At 59.1% G+C, this 16188-nt stretch overlaps 1 protein-coding gene across 1 annotated transcript in view; it reads right to left on the reverse strand.

Annotated features, from left to right (window-relative positions):
• Positions 1-10658, reverse strand: part of Tgm2 (transglutaminase 2) — a 29605-nt gene extending 18947 nt beyond the window's left edge. The window contains exons 1-3 of the mRNA XM_026383177.2: positions 10508-10658; positions 6749-6928; positions 2224-2466 (exon numbers count right to left, since the gene is read on the reverse strand). Of these exons, the coding sequence (XP_026238962.2) occupies positions 2224-2466; positions 6749-6928; positions 10508-10517 (433 nt within the window). The 5' untranslated portion in view covers positions 10518-10658. The remainder of the gene's footprint in view (positions 1-2223; positions 2467-6748; positions 6929-10507) is intronic.
• Positions 10659-16188: the final 5530 nt, after the last annotated feature.

The raw sequence follows: 16188 nt of genomic DNA on the forward strand, positions 1-16188 counted from the left end.
CTAAAGAGTCGTGATGACGGCACTGGCCTAAGGGTGGACACCTTACCATTACATATGAAAACCTACTGCTCCACCTCAATGCCCATTTTTTCCTTCTGGTCTCCAAGGCAACCACTAAAGGTACGGTGGGCCCAGGGATGGGGCCCTGTGCCTGTTGGGAGACCACCCTGGGCTCCCTGGCCAGCAGCCCCTCTCCTGTAGAGGCGGGGAGTGAGCGTGAAGGTGGTCGTCTTCCTGACGCTGCTCTGTGGCTCTGCACACTGAGAGGACAGCGAGCCTTGGAGGAGCTGAGTCAGAGGCGCCAAGAATGAAAGAGAAAGCAGGACTCAGAGTGTCGGCGGGTTGAGTGGGAGCTGGAGGCGAGGTCCGTGCCCAGGTCTCCCGTCAAGGTGGAGACGCCTGTGACTGGCCTTGGATCCCGTCCACCCTGAGCCCGGGGTCCCATCTCACAGGCAGATCCAGCCCTTTCCCACCAGAGCAGTGTCCTCCCCGCAGCCCAGCCCAGCCCAGCCCAGCTTCCTGCTCCCCAAGACTCCTCCTGCCTGGATGTGGGTCACTTTAGTCACCGTGCTGCCTGGCAAGTGGCCACTCCAACCAGCAGGGCAGGCCCAGGCAGAGCCGGAGGAAGGGGACTTCCCCAGAGCCGTGCGCGCCCTTCCTTGAACCCGAAGGCCCTGCAGCGGGTGTGGGTGGGGACACAGGCCTGTCCCTGCTTCAGGAGCAGGGCCACCAACAGCTGTCACCCTCTGTGGACTGACTGAAATTTAAACCAAGCTGCGGTGGGTCCCAGGGAGGCCGCTTCTGCCTCTATAAATGGTTCCATGTGCCCAAGGCAGGGGGCTCAGGGTGACACCCCATGGGCCACGGGAGCTGACCTCACGGCCACCAGTGGAGTGCTGGACATGGGCAGGGTTCGAGGCTTTTAGAAGAAATGAAGAGATGGGCACCCACCAGTGCGGACGGATCTCAGATGACACAGGGGAGGAAACCAAGCTGCAGTGGACACTGTGGGGCCCCTTTTATGTTTGAGGGACACAGATCCATGAAACAGCCCCGCCCATGGGCGAGCCAGGAGACGGGCCCCTGGACGGAGGACAGCGGTGTCCTCTAGGAACCGGGCGGCGTCTCCCGGTTGTGCCTGAAGCTTGTGTTTTTATGCTCTGTGTCTTACTGTCACCTGTAGAAATCAGAGCCAGAATACGCAAAGGAGGAAATGGAAAGGACCTGATCACGTATGTCACTAAATGCCCCCAAATAGAGAAGAAAAAACACAGAGCAGTGATCCAGGGAGAAGGCGGTGCCAGGCTGGGCGGGGACCGTGGCTCCTGGTGTCCCCCCAGCCTCCTCCTGGCTCGCTAGGTCAGAGCAGGAAGGAAGCAGGTGGGATCCCTGGCTCGCCAGGCCGGGAAAGCGCCACCGGGAGGCAGGCGGGCTCTGCTCCGGGACCTGGACCCCCGACCCTCCGGCACAGCCCTCCACTTTCTCTCCGCCCTCATTGTCCACTCACTTCCTGAAGGAGCTTCTAGAAACCACTTGACCTCTCTGAGCCTCAGCTTCCTGTCTGAGAAAGGGAGGAAGCTGGCGCGTCCCCTGGGGACCCTCAAGGGGAGCAGTTGAAAAGGAGAAAGAGGCAGCGGAGAGGGGAGGCTGCCTCAGTCACCTCCCTGGCCTCTCACCCTCCACCGAGCCTCCCCGGACCAGCCTGGGGGAGTCCACAGCAGGTCCTGGTGGGGCAGAACAAGGACATGGCGGTGCCCCGGCACTGGGCGCCAGGCAGGCACCCCATTCCTGACATGGGGCTTCTACAACCCGAGACACCGCCGTGCTCCGCCATGTAGCGAGGAAGCTCTCACCAGATGCGGCCCCTCCTTCCTGGACTCCCCAGTCTCCAGAACCACCAGCCAAATTAACTGCTGAGGTTTATAAATCACCCTGTCCGGGGTGTTCTGTGATAGCCTCAGAAAACACCGAGACGCCTGGGTCACAGTGTGCTGGGACACACGGGTCTCAGACTTGGGAAGAAATCCTTGGGTAGCTGGGTGGCCTCAGGCCTGTCATTTTGCCTCCAAGGGCCTGTCCCCTGATTGTAGAGAAATCACGTCCTGAGGCTGCAGCTCTGAGCGGGCACAGCCAACCCACCTGATGCTCCTCCTGCCCTGCTCCTGCCGTCCCCAGTGGCCTCCCTGGGTGGCCCACCACCAGGGAGGATGGAGCATAGCTCACCTGGGCACCAGGCATTGAAGAGCAGGGTGAAGTGGCCCAGCACGAAGCTGGAGCCCTGGTAGCCGGTGGAGGCCTCCATGCTGAGGCGGTACAGGCCGATGGGCGCGTTGGCTGGGGTGCTGACCTGCAGGGAGAGGGTGGTGTCCTGCTGGTCCGCCACAAAGGCCGTCCAGGTCCCCTGCTCCAGGGTGTCAGCCAGCTGGAAGCGGGCCTTGGTCCCCGCCTCCTCGCTGGGGTTGGGGCCTGTGGAGGGAGAGGACAGCAATGGTGAAGAGGGTGGCCCAGGCTGGCAGGGGCCGGACACACATCTGGCGGGCACACATCTGGGATCCCAGGCCAGGTTCAAGGCTTAGTCGAGAGGACTTTGGCAAGAGGCTCATCCTCCTGAGACTTGGAGGGAATCAGAACTCCCACCTTGCGGGTGGCTTCGTGGGGACACATGAAAAGCCACAGGCACAGAGTCGGTCCATGACCAGAGAGAGTCCTCCCGGGGGAAAGCACAGCACAGCCTGGGGCAGTCTCAGGGTGACTTGGGACAGACTCATCCCCTGCCCAGGCCCCGTGTGCCCATCCGTAGCAGGATGCTCCCCACAGTCCTCCATTCCTGCCCGACCCTTTACCTCCCGCCTTCCCTTCAGAGACAGGAGCATGCGCTCGGGGCAGGATGGCACCTGGTCCTGCTGCAGGCTACTGAGGGCCTCTGTCTCCCAGGGCTGCTCCCCAGCGCCCCCCATCTCCCTACCGCCCTTTATGCTGACGCTGACACTTCCTGCTTCCTCTGGGACCCCTGGTGCAGGTGGGGAAACTGAGGCCCAGAGAGGACGAGGGCAAGTTAGCATCTGAACCCAAGTCCCCGACCCTCAGGTCCCCTCTCACTGCTTCTCCTTCCGAAAGGGGAGGCTCCCTAATGGGGTCTCAAAGGCCCAGCGAAGCTGGGAGTCGGTCACAAAAGTGGCTGCTTCTGGGTGCAGTGGCACCTGCAATCCCAGTGGCTCGGGAGGCTGAGGCAGGAGGATCGTGAGTTCAAAGCCAGCCTCAGCAAAAGTGAGGCGCAAAGCAGCTCAGTGAGCCCCTGTCTCTAAATAAAATACAGAATAGGGGCTGGGGATGGGGCTCAGAGGTTGGTGGAGTGACCCTGAGTTCAATCCCCTGTACCCAGCTCCCAAAATGTGGCTGCCTGCTTAGGTGAGGGGACAGCCCAGTCCATGCAGACAGGTCTGAGTCACGGGGCGGGCGGGAAGGGGCTGGTCACTTTCTGTCCATGGGCGGCAGAGAGGAGAAACAGAGAATGTTCTCTGCCTGGCTGGGCGGCTGCCCAGGAGGGTTTATTTTTATGTCTCACCTCCCTGCCTGCAGCGCTGACAGCATTGGGTCTGCTCACCAAGGGGCTCCTCCCAGTGCTGGCCCCCTCCTCCCTGCTTGCCCACCCCACCCACACCCAGGCCCAAATATAACCATGACACAGCCTCGGGGCCCTGTTGGGTGCCAGGAGCTGATTGGGAGCCTCTAAGTGCTTCCCGACTTCCAGAGCTACTGGGGGAACCAGGCGGCCTTGGGTCTAGTCACCTGCCCGGCCCCCAGGGCCCAGGCCCCAGGCACCATAGCAGACTAGCACCATAGGCCTGGCAAGGTCGGGTTTCGGCCCTGATCCTGTTTGTAACCTGGGACGGGTGATTTAGCTTCTCTGGGCTACATTTTCTCGTCTCTCAATGGAGCTAATCGAGTAGCTGGGAGACTTCCAGACGAGGTTGTAAAGCCTGGCACACAGTAAGTGCTCAATGAACACTGGTTCTGTCGTACATCATCGTCACTGGAGCTCCCTGAGCCGTTCAGAGGGCTCCGTGAGAGTTCATAGAAAGCCCTGACCAGGAGCCAGCTCCGAGTGACCACGGAGAAAACAGGAGCCTCCTCAGTCTCATCGGAAAGCATCGATGACTTCCCCGGACGGACGAGGAAGCAGAGGCCCAGAGGGTTGAGCTGGGAAGAGGGTCTGTCCTGATCTGCTCAGGGCAGCCCGGGTGGACGCCTGGGCCCCAGCACAGAGCGAATAGTGTCCCTTTCATTCTCAGTAAAGTCCCTGTTTACATGATCAATTATCTGGTCACTGTGGAAACAGGCCACAGCCACTGTCTCTGTTGACATACCACCCTGGGGGGGCGGTCAGAAACACACGGCTCTCTATCTTGGGGCAGCCTGTGCGTGCACACACGCACACACTCACACACACACACACACACTCATACTCACACACACACACACACTCACATACACACACACACTCACACTCACACTCACACACACACTCACACTCACACTCACACACACACTCACACACACTCACACACACACACACACTCACACAACACGCACACACTCACACACACACACCCCTTGCTTCCCAGAGGCCCTGAAGCAGGGCATGGAGAGAGCCTGGCCCTGGCCCTGCTGCTGCTCTGTTCTTCTCCAAGATACTCTTAATGGGGCCAGGGCCACCACGGTGACTGTCCCAGGCCTGAATGACCCTCGGGACTCAAGGGCTCCTGGCCCCCTTCCCAAGCCAAGGTGGCAGGCGGGGACAATGGTGAGCTTGCAGGGCAGAGGCTCCTGCTCCTCAGAGAGCCCCCCCCCCACTGCCCACCCTGCGAGGGAGCAGGACTTCACACCCCTCCCCTGCGGCCGGGGGCTGTTTGTCCAGGGTGGCCTGTGCCCTGGGATGGGGCCGGTCACGTCTCCCACAGTCTGGGGAAAATTCACAGCCACTGCTAAGGGTGACGGCCTTCGCCGAGTGTCCTTGGCCAGCCTTTCCCCTCCCTGGGTCTCAGTTTCCCTGGGGGTGGGACAGGCTGAGCACAAACTAAAATGCTCCCACAGAGGAGCGGCGTCCCCAGCCAGGTCCCAGGCCGGGCGCTGACCCAAGCCGGGCCTGGGGGCGGGGGCCCAGCTTCCTGGTATTGTCCCTCAGGCTTCCCCAGCCCCTGGGAGGGTCTTGGTCACTTGGACCCTGGACAGGGAAGCCGCTGGCGAGGTGACCGGGATGTGCTGGCGAGGGCTGGCGATGAGTCGACTGGAAAGCAGAGATGAACGGCAGGGTGGGAAGGTCGCGCCCTCCCAGCACGGAGCGAAAGAAGACGGTGGCCGATCCCAGGCCACCCAGCTGGTGGCCACCCACCCACCCGTTTCACAGGGGAACATGCCGAGGCCCAGCAGGCGCCTGTGTGGGCAGGTGACGTGCCGCTATGGGTCAATGACAAAGAGCCTCCACTCCCCGCAGGTTGGAAGCCTGCTGTGACCCGACTCCCCGAGTGGCCTACCTGGGTGAGGGACCCAGATCCCTCCTCAGCACAATGGGGTTCTGATTCCAGGCTGCGAGGGTTGAGATGCTGCTGGGGCTTCCCAGATAACAATGGGGTTTTGCACCAACCCGAGCAGAACCTCTCAGGGGACACACCCGGGCTTCACCGGTCATGGACCCCAACCTTCCACCTTACAGAAGGGGAGACTGAGGCTAGAAGATCAAAGACCTGCCAGGCCCCTTGCTCTGTTAGAAGGGCCCTGAGGATGCTGGTGTGTGGGGTGCCAAGAGGGGAGGGGCAGAGGAGAGGGACAGGGATATCCTGGACAGCCTGCAGCCTCCGCGATAAGCCTTATCAAACGCCTCCAGGTGAATGGGGCCCCAGCCAGGGGCCAGCTCCTGCCTGCCGCTCTCTGCCCTCAAAGACCTCAGAAAGAGCGGCCTCTCACGCCTGAGGACCAGAGTCCCAACAAGTGGCCCTTTGTTAACCCCAAGGGTGTGGTTCCCCTTCAGAAGCCAGACCAACTGATTTGGCTCTCAAGACCACTTTCCTAGGAGCAGTTAACAAAAGCAGATCAGGTAGAGGCACCTGGGGATAGGCTGGCTGGGGCTCAATGTCCCTTCATCCATCCCTGGAGACTGTGGAGTGAGACAAGCAACAGCCACCAAGATCTACAGGACATCCCCCCGCCATGCCAGGCTCTCCCCACTCAACAACCTTCCAGTGTGAGTGCCATTCAGATGATGAAACTGGGGCTCAGAGAGGCTAAGTGACTTGCCCAATGTTACACAGCAGGTAGGCAACGAGTCCACTTAGCGGGTTTGAGCCAGCTGGACTCTCTCCGCCACTCAGACCTGATTTGGGCCTGATCTCAGAGGCCTGGGGGAGGGAGTCGGCAGGGTCATACAGATTCCAGGAAGCAAGTGTTGATAAGAGATTGGAAAGTTGTTTTGGTGTGGGAAAGACAGGCAGGATCTAGACAGACCTTCACGACCCTAGCGCTGGGATGACAGGTCTTTAGCACCCAGGGATCCAGGGATTCATAAACAGACTGGTTTGTGAGGCAGGATGGCCCACTTTCTGGGCCTCGGTTTCCTCATCTGTAAGATGGGGCTAGTGACAGGTAGGCATCTCCAATGGGGCAAAGAGGTAGGAAGCCGTCTGACAGAGGAGAGGTGACAACAGGTGGGTTGGAAAGAGGAGGGCGAGGTCGAGGGGCTGCAGGAACTCACCTGTCACGGCGCTGAAGGTAAGGGTGTCCACGCTGGCCTCATAGCCACGGCCCTCGAAGTGCAGCGTCAGCCAGAAGCCCTGGCCCCGCCGCAGCACCAGCCTGTCCTGGCACAGGTCAGCAGTGTGGTGGTCGCGGCCGTTGGCCTCCAGCTCCAAGTCACACCTCTCCAAAACCAAATCTACGGAAATGGAGATAACGGGAGAGGCAGGGACCATGATGTGTGACGCAGGACACCTCTGTGCTCAGAACCCCAGCCCAGCCCTCCTGCAGCCCCACAGGGGCCCACCCCTCTACTTCTGCTCAGGACGAGGCCGCCCACCGTGGCTGGTCAGGAGAAGGCTCTGCCACCCTCCTGCGGGGTGACCCTCACCAGCTCCGCTTTTCTGGGGCCTCAGTTTCCTCGTGTCCCAAGTGGGGCACAGCAAATCTACCTCCAGGGGCTGCTGTGAGCAGGGGCAGGAGCAGTGTGTGGGAGGCACACTCCCCAGGGCACAAGTACTCGGCTCTGGAGGGTCCTTCAGGGGGACAGGATTAGTGCACAGGTGACTTGCACAGGACTGGCTGCTGGTCCAACTTTGGATTTACAGGAAATACCCAGGCCTGAGGCTCAGGCTAAACATAGAACCGGGACCCAGCCAGCAGAATCCATTCTCTGGGAGACCGTAGGCAAGGGATCTGGTTTCTTTAACAAACAAATTACAAAGAAAAAAATAAAAAGGAAAGCTGAACGGAGATCCTTTGGAGAGAAACTGGGGAGACCTTTCAGCCCACTGTGATGTGTGGCTCTTATTCAGATCTTGATTTTAAAAACTATTTAAAAAATTTAGATTATGGCATTTGCTGGTAAATGGTTGGAACTGGAGATTGTCAAGCTAAGTGAACTAAGCCAATCCCCAAACCCAAAGGCCTGGATTCTCTGCAAAACCGTCACCAGTTTATGGTGGATTCTGGTTAATTATTAGCAGGGGGATTGGGTATGGAATTATATTCTGTTGGGTCTTTTTTAGGTTTAATAATATTTTTAGCTTATTTGGGGGGAATAGTAGTATTTGGATACACAGCTGCTATAGCAGCAGAACACCCTGAGTCGTGGGGTTCTAACGTTGTCCTTCGAGGTGTTCTGCTGTTCTCTGGGATGGGCGGATGCTGACACAATAGGGAGGGAAGGATAGAAGGTCACTGGAACAGACAGAGGAATGAAGGGGAGGGAGGCGACGGGAACAGGAAAGACAGAAGGAATTGGACAAGATGTCCCATGCTCAGATCTGAACACGTGACCACATCGTGTACAAACACAAAAATGGGAAGCTATACTCCATGGATGTACAAAACACATTCTGTTTTGTTTTTTTTTTAACTGAAAAGAACAAATACACAGTTTTTTAAAAGTTTAGTACCCATAAGAGACAATTTAAACACGGATGGAAGAATGGTGGGCGGTGCCGAGGAATTTTGTAATTGGTACCTACAAAGGAGAATCCTTATCCTTTAAAGATACACAGTGGAATATTTACAGATATCACGTGATGTGACACCTGGCATTGGCTTCCAAATTACAGGGGAGGTGTCAGAGGCAGGAAGAGGGGATGGCCTGGGCCGCATGAGAACGTGGGGACTGAGTGTGTTATTTTCTCCATGTTCGTCCAGTATTCTCTATAGTAAAAAGTTAAAAAAAGGTAACAGAAGTCTCGGAGTCCTGTGGACCTGGGTTTGGTTCTGAGCCGCGCTGTGACCCTGGACAAGCGATGGTCCCTCTGGTGCCTTCTCCCAAGCCTTGAAGGGTCACCATGAGGTCTAGGAGAGGATGCCTGGAGCACCCTTCCCCAAGGTCCAGCCCAGGCAGGACAGCGATAAGTGAAAGTTCTGTAGATAATTTCAGAGGAACTGAAGGCCAGGTCAGGCACAAGGTAACAGGCAGGTGGGGGTCTGCAGGAAGCACACCCCCCATCAACACTGGCAAGTTCAAGGTGGAGATGGGGAAGCCCTAGGGTGGGGGAATGTGGTCCAAATGAGGCAGGGATTTGTCCAAAATCACCCAGAAAGCGGGTCCTCCCAGTGGAACGCTGGTCTCAGGACGCCTGCCTCCTACTCTGGAAATATCTCAAAGTGAGGGCCAACAAGTTCCGGTGACAGCCAGAGGGTCCGTGTGGACAACCTGCGCTTGAACCTCACAAAGATCCTTGGTCCACCTCCACAGGTACAAGCTCTGTGGCCCAGGTGGCTCAGCAGGTGACCGCTTTGGGGTCTGAGTCAGGGCTATAGGATCCTGGAGCCCCACCTGGGGAGCCACCTTGGCCTGGTGAGCCACCTTGCTACAGCTCAGAGCCGCTGCTCCACCCCCTCTTCCATTTCTGGGCCTTTCTCTCCTGGGGAAGAGAGTCCTCACACCCCTCCCAGCAGGACCCCATTGTCATCACACCAGGGGAGGCCAGCAGCCTCTGCAAGGAGAAGCTTCCTGCCACCAGGAAATACTTTGAAAACTTCAGCCCCAGGGAGTTTCAGCAGGAAAGAGGTCATTGTTTCCCCCAGGAGACCTTGAGGGTGGCCAGTCCCCTGTCCAAGGTGATGGAGCACTTTCTCAGCCTATTACCTGAAGCAAGGTTTCAAGAAGCCGGGATTGATGGAATGAAGTTCCGGGCAGTGGGAGCCCTGTGGGAAGGAGCCCTGTGGCAATGGGGCTAGGGGCTCATCATAACCGGCCTTTACAGGTCCCCTAGCCCCACTGGGCCCCGTTTTCAGGGACAGGGTTGAGAAGCTTCACTGGGGACAAATGTCCACTTAGGTGGCAGATCACAGCACGCTGGGGAAGCTGAGTCTCCAAGAAGCAGGGGGTCAAGATCACACAGCAGCTCAGGTAGTTCCATAGTTCCTCTGGCCCCTCCCTGCCCCATCTGCCCCATGCCCCTCACCAAGTTCCCTCCCCCATGCCCCCAGCTGGGGTTCTGGGTTCAGCAGTGTTAGCTCAGGGACATCCTCCATGGTAGAAGTCCCTGCCCCAGGACCTAAGACTGTGGCACTGTGTGTGTGTGTAGGGGTCAGGTAGGAACTGTCCCTAGATCTCACCTCTCAGCCCTCACAGGTGCACCAAGGGCGGGCACTATTTTCCATCTTTTACCAGAGGGGAAACTGAGACTCAGCAGGTGGCCTAGAGTTAGAGCTTGAGGGCATCGAGGGAACCAAGGGGACAGGCCTGGTCTCTGCCCCCTCCCCACAGCATGCCAACTGTCTCCTAGAATCGGCCAGTCCTGGCTGCAACCAGGGACAACCAGGGACAACCAGGGACGCAGGCACCCCCGGTCCTGGCTGGCAGAGACCAAGTGAAGCTCGGTGGTCAGGGGCCAGGCCAGCACCCCTGGACAGCTGAGGCCAGGCCAGCACCTCTGGACAGCTAAGGCCAGGCCAGCACCCCTGGACAGCTTCCCACCGCGGACCGCAGGCACCGGCTGCAATTCACTGGCCCAGGGAAAGTGACAGCCGCGCGCCAGGAGAGGTCTTAAGGTCGACAGCAGCCTTAGCATTGAATGGCCTCGGCGACCCAGGGGGACAGAGCCGGGGTCGTGCCCGGGATGGGGGACCGAGGGCCCGCCCCTCCAGACCCGGGAGCCCGGCGCCCGGCCCAGCTCTGCCCACCTGTTGCGCTCCGAGTCGGGGACTTGGCGGCTGAGCCGCGGCGGGTCCGGACCCCGACCCCGCGGGACCCCGGAGACCCGAGAGGCAAGCCCGGTCCCTGAGCGGCGGCGCGGACTGGGACACTCACCCTCGGCCATGGTCAAGGGGGGACGGCGGCTCCTCCAAGGTCACTGCGGCGGGACCCTGCCGGTGGGTGCGGACCACTGGCCGGCGACGCGGGCGGCCTGAACTTATAGCCCGCGGCGGGGCGGGGCGGGGCGGGAGCGGGGCGGGCGCGGCCACCCAGCCCCGAGCGGGCGCCCCGGGACCCGAGCCCCGGAGGGACCGCGGCCAGGGCGCCCCCTGGCGGACGGCCGCCGCGCAGCTCGGGGACCGGGAGACAGCGCGGGAGCGGGACACGCCCACCTGGACCCACAGCGGGACCCTGGGTGACAGAGACACTCAGATCCGACAGGCCACAGCTCGGGCCCTCTCTCGGTCACACACATAGCAGATACGACAGGGACACCCAGAGGCACACGTGGCCACAGACACTCCAATAGACGACAACAGACCAACTTGGAATCACAGGGACAGGCACACTGCAGGAGCCACAGGTGGCCTCAGACACGCCAATGAGGGGTGCCCAGGGGCAGCGGCTCACAGACAGACAGAGCTCCAGGCTGGCAGACAGCCCTCCCTGAGCAGAGCCCCGCGAATCCTCCTGTGCTGTCGCCCTGCATCCTGTCCTCCCGGCACCCAGCCGTCACCCACCCACTCACTCCTCCCCACTTCCCTCTCTCTCCTCATTCTTCCATCCATTGGCTTCCTCGAGGGCCCACTGTGTGCTGGGAGGGAATCAGGCCAACTTCCAGGGACCCAGTCTCAGACCCCACGAATCCAGCGACTTGACTGGGGGCCCATCTTCCATCCTGTGCTTCGGGCCCCAGCCTCCTGTGCTTCCTTACCCACTATGAGGGTCCCTAGAGTCAGAGGCCTCCCCAGCCCTTTTTCTGGAGCAAGTTTAGGTGATTGACGTGCTGGGGCTGTCGAGTTGGCCCCATTTCCTGTTCTCGTGTGGCAGGTAGCATAGACAACCCTCCTGTGCTGCCGTAGTGTGTATTTGTCTCTAGGGCAAATGGACCCTGCCTGCAGCCTTACTGAGTAACCCCAAGACAGTGCTGAGCCCTGCTTACCTGCAGAACAGCCCCGGGGGTGGGCCCTGTAATTGCCCCATAATATAGAGGTGGCAGAAACCGTTCCCCGCAGCTGGTGAAAGCTCAGCAGAGGGAGCGGGCTAAGCATGTGTTAGTCACGAGGCCAGGGTGGCTGGGTGTGGTGGCGCACACCTGTGATCCCAGCTGCTTGGGAGGCTGAGGCAGGAGGATTGCCAGTTCAAGGCCAGCCTCAGCAACTCAGTCCGAAATTTAAAAAAAAAAATAAAAAGGACTGGGGATGTAGCTCAGTGGCAGAGCACCCCTGGGTTTAATTCCAAGAAACACACACACACGCACACACACACTTGCACACACACACACACTTGCACACACATGCACAGAGACCAGCGTTCAAGTCCCCGCTGCTCTGATAGTGCGTGGCCATGGAGGTATTTCAAGTGTCGGGGCCTCAGTTTCCTCCTCTGCAAAATGGCTGAGCCCCACCCTCATAGGCCTGAAGGGGACTCAGTGGAAATGGTGGGAACCCAGGACCCCTCACAAGGGGTGAACAAGTGAGAATGGGGTCTCTGAGCTCTGGCACAGAAGCCAAGCGGGCACCTCACTTCACCTCCGTGCTCGGTTTCCTCGTCTGTGGAATGGGGATGACCGCGGTGCCCACTCTGCAGGGCTCGTGAGGACGGAGTGAGGTAAGCCTGGAGAGAACTTAGAACAGCAGCCAGCAAACAGTTGGTGCTCAATGGATGCTGGCTGTGAGACAGCCATGGGTTGTTCCTGGTTCCCAGCGTGGGGCGTGCCGCTGTGGGACCCTGCTGGCTGCCAGCTTCCTCCCTCTCCCACTGCACAGAACCCGAGCCGCGGTGACTCAGGCCCTTGAGCAACCCAGGACAGGGCCAGCCGGGATCAGGGCTGGCCTCCAGGAAGGTGGCAGGCCGAGGTCAGGGCCTCGCTGAGCCCAGAGACCTGGGTTCCAGCTCCGGTGACCTGGTGCCCCTGGAGGGCCGTCTCCCCAGGTCTTCAGAGGGGCTGGAGGAGCCTGCCTTGCCTCCCCTGGCTGGAGAATAAGGAGCCAAACTCCATCTTGGTGAGGCCCAGAGAGGGTGCTCACGGGCTCAAGAGCCAGGCAGCAGAGCGAGGAACCCTCAGCCTGGCTGGGGTTGTGCTGTGCGAGAACAGGAGGCCTTGTGACGCTTCGCTGTGTGACCCCAGGTATGTTACCTGACCTCTCTGAGCTCCAGTTTCTGCTCCATAGAGTGTGCAGTGAGTCCCCCTGCTGAGGTGAGAGAAAACACAGAGCTGGCCTCACCCAAAATACCCGTGAGACTACTCTACGAGGCTACTATCAAGAGTCAGGGCTCCCTCCCCTGGGGACAGTGAAGCAGGGGGCAGATTACATAGAGTATTTGGTGGGGGGCTCAGAAGGGCTCCTGCTTCCTCGGGTCTCCTGTGCACCCAGGGCCACTGAGCCTGAAGCCCACCATTAGGGAGATCCTGTCTCTTACTTCCGTAAGGGTTTTCAGGTCTCAAGATGGGGACAAGGTGACTCTTGATCAACCTGAACAGCCCATCACCAGCCAGGTATCCTGTTTAAACCTTACCGAAGTCCCATCCCTGAAAAAAATAATCTCATATATGATTTTTATCATTTGTTAAGTGAGAAACCCGGGGCTCAGAGAGGTGAAGTAATTTACCCAAGGTCACACAGTCCGGAGGTGGGTTACAGAGCCTGGGCTTGCTCTTCCATGACTCAAAGGTCAGTCTTTCTTCTTCCTGCCCCTATAGGGAAGCCCTCAGCAACCTGGATCATGTTCATGTTCTCAGCAAGTGAGGCTGAGTGTGTGGGGCCTGAGAACGGGAGAGTAAGTCAGCAAGAGTTGAAGGAAAAATAGAAGGATGGAAAGAAAGGAAGAAGATGAAGGCTCAGAGAGGCTGGGCAAATCCTTTGAGGTCACACAGCATGACGGGGCTTCCAGGCTCAGGATCAACGCAGACATTCCCAAGGGAATGGGCCTTTCCCAGGACGGAGACCACCCTGGACGGGTGAAGTGGAGGGGTGGGGTAGCACTGGGTGGGACCATGATGGGGCATCAGAGGCCTCAGCTTTTCTGACAACGGGTGACTAAGGGGATGAGCAGCGTCTGCAGTGAGGGAGCCCCGGGTGGGCGGGACAGCAGAGGTGGACGGGCGAGGAGGACAGGGGACTCCAGCAACACGCCCACGGTGCCTCGCCTGCCACCCCTGCCCCTGCGCAGGGCCCCGGCCCTCCTCTGCACAGTGGACACTCTGAGCTTCCGTTCCTGGGGACACGGGGCCACTCTACAGACCCCACAGGACACTCCACCTGTGCCCAGATCCACCCTGGGGACATTGTCCTCCAGTGAGGCTTTCCAGTTGGGATGGCCTCCTCCTTAACCACCCAGCCTCCACCAGGCTGGAGGCTGCATTCAGAGGCCCTTCCTGGTCCCCCAGAGACTCCCCTCTTGCTGCCTCAGACCCAGCACCCACAGCAGCTGGTCACGGCCTTGGTCATGTGAGGACTCGTGTTTGTTCCTGTCCTCCTCCAGCCACTGGCTCAACACATGTTTGTTGAATGAATAAGAGACCCACAGCAAAGAGCAAGAAAACACGAGAGAGAGAGAGAGAGAGAGAGAGAGAGAGAGAGCGCACGTCTGAGCCAGGCCAGGTGGTGTCTAGGGATTTGTCGATCCCTCTTGACAGGATTTGAGGTCCCAGCTGCGCCTGGCCAGACCTGGAGGCAGGGCAGGGTGCTGGGCCTCCCTTGATTCCTGTTGGGAATCTGGGCCCAGAGAACCCTCCATCTTATCACCAACCATTGCAGGAGATCACCGGGAGATGGAGCAGGAGCAGGAAGAAGACCCTGCAAAGCCTCAGAGAGGACAAGCAACTTTCCCCAGGTCACACAGCAAGACAGAGAAGAGTCAGGGTGGGGCCTCCAAACACACAGAAAACTGAGTCCTGGCTCTGTGCCTCGAGCTCGGAGTGTGAAGCCTGAGAAACTGCCTCGTTCCGTTTGCAACTGGCTCCCGCATTATAGCTGGGTGGGGAACCGAGACGGTGAGCATGGGGCCTGCCTGGGCTCTGCTGCCGTGGGCCCCAGCCCTGGCCTGTCCCTCTGGCTGAGCGGCCCCTAGCCTCAGCTTCCTCTTCCACCTTCAGGAACTCAATACCGACCCCCAGCAGGGCAGCTCCCAGGAGCTCGGAGAGGAAGGGAGAGCCTCCCGAGGGAAGCGGGTCCTCTACTGTTGTCATCACTAAGTGGCACATCATCCCCTTGAACTGAGGCATAACGACGGCACGTATTTGCCGGTGCTGCGTAATATTCCAGCACCCGTCCTCACTGGCTAAGATGGATCAGGGTGACTGGCGTGTCCACCAGCTCAAACATTCATCCTTTCTCGGTCTCGGGAGCATTCGAAATCCTCTCCACCAGCTATTTTGAAATCTGCAATCGGTTGTTAACCAGAGTCCCCTGGGGAGCGGCGGGACACCAGGAGTGACTCCCTACCCCTGCACCCGCTCACCCTCGGCCGCCCTGGGAACGGGGGTTTCGGGATGCGGGGAGCAGGTCCTGCCCACCCCAGGCAGTGGGCCTGGACTTCCTAAAGGACAGTTACTCACAAGGAGCCATCGCTTACTCGGCATGTGACCCTAGCAAGACAGTCACCCTCTAGCACAACTCCAAAGGCAGGAGACACGCGGAGCCGGCAGGAGGAACAGCAGAGGCGAGCGGCACCGAGGGCCGGGGTGGGAGCCACGTCTGGGGCCATTGCCCAGCCTCACAGCGCAGTTGTCAGCCATCATGACAGTGACCCAGAGGCTCCCTGGGAAGAGGGACTTTGTGACCTGTGCCTGGGCCCTCCAGCTACTTCTCCCTCCACCTCCCCTAGAGCAGCAAAGCGCAGGATCCAGGACCCTGGCTTGGCAGCGGGATGGACCTGGGTTCCAATCCAGCCCTTTCGTCGGTCGCGCTCCTCGGTGACCTCCTTCCCAGCCTTCTTGGAGGGGACCGCCACACTTAGTGGGGTCAGGACTCAGAAAAGGCAGCTGATTGTTTGTTCCAGAAAGGGGTGGCGCATTGGAACAGCTTCTAGAAAAAACTTCAGAACTCAGTGGAAGAAGCCTGCCACCAAGGACCACATGTTCTGTGACTCCCTGTCCCCAAAGCCCAGAAGGGGCAGGTCCTTAGAGACGGGAGAAGCCCCGTGGTTGCCAGGAACAGGCCGTGACTGATGACGGGTATGAGGTTTCCTTTGTGGAGAAGAGAATGTTCCAGAATCAGATTGTGGAGTGGGTTGTGCCAGTCTGTGTGAACAACCCTCCCCACGGATGACTTTTAAGTGGTATGAATTATCGTTCAATAAATGTAGTGTTAAAAAATGGTGGTCGATAAAAAAAAATTCAGGAACACAGCTGTGAGGGGCATCGTGAATCTCGTCCTGTTCTCACAGCCCAAAGCCACAGGGAACCACGGTCCCGTGGCCAAGGGGATGCAAACCTCAGGGGCCTTTACAGCATTGCTCGTTATGGCAAAACCCAGCCACAACCTAAGTACCCAGCAGAGGGGGATGGATAAATAAACCTTGCCTGGGAAATTACTAAGTGATTGAAAAGGAAGAGGTGGGCCTCTGTGCAG

The sequence above is a fragment of the Urocitellus parryii genome, chromosome 6 (assembly GCF_045843805.1).
Source record: "Urocitellus parryii isolate mUroPar1 chromosome 6, mUroPar1.hap1, whole genome shotgun sequence".
Classification (NCBI taxonomy): Eukaryota; Metazoa; Chordata; class Mammalia; order Rodentia; family Sciuridae; genus Urocitellus; species Urocitellus parryii.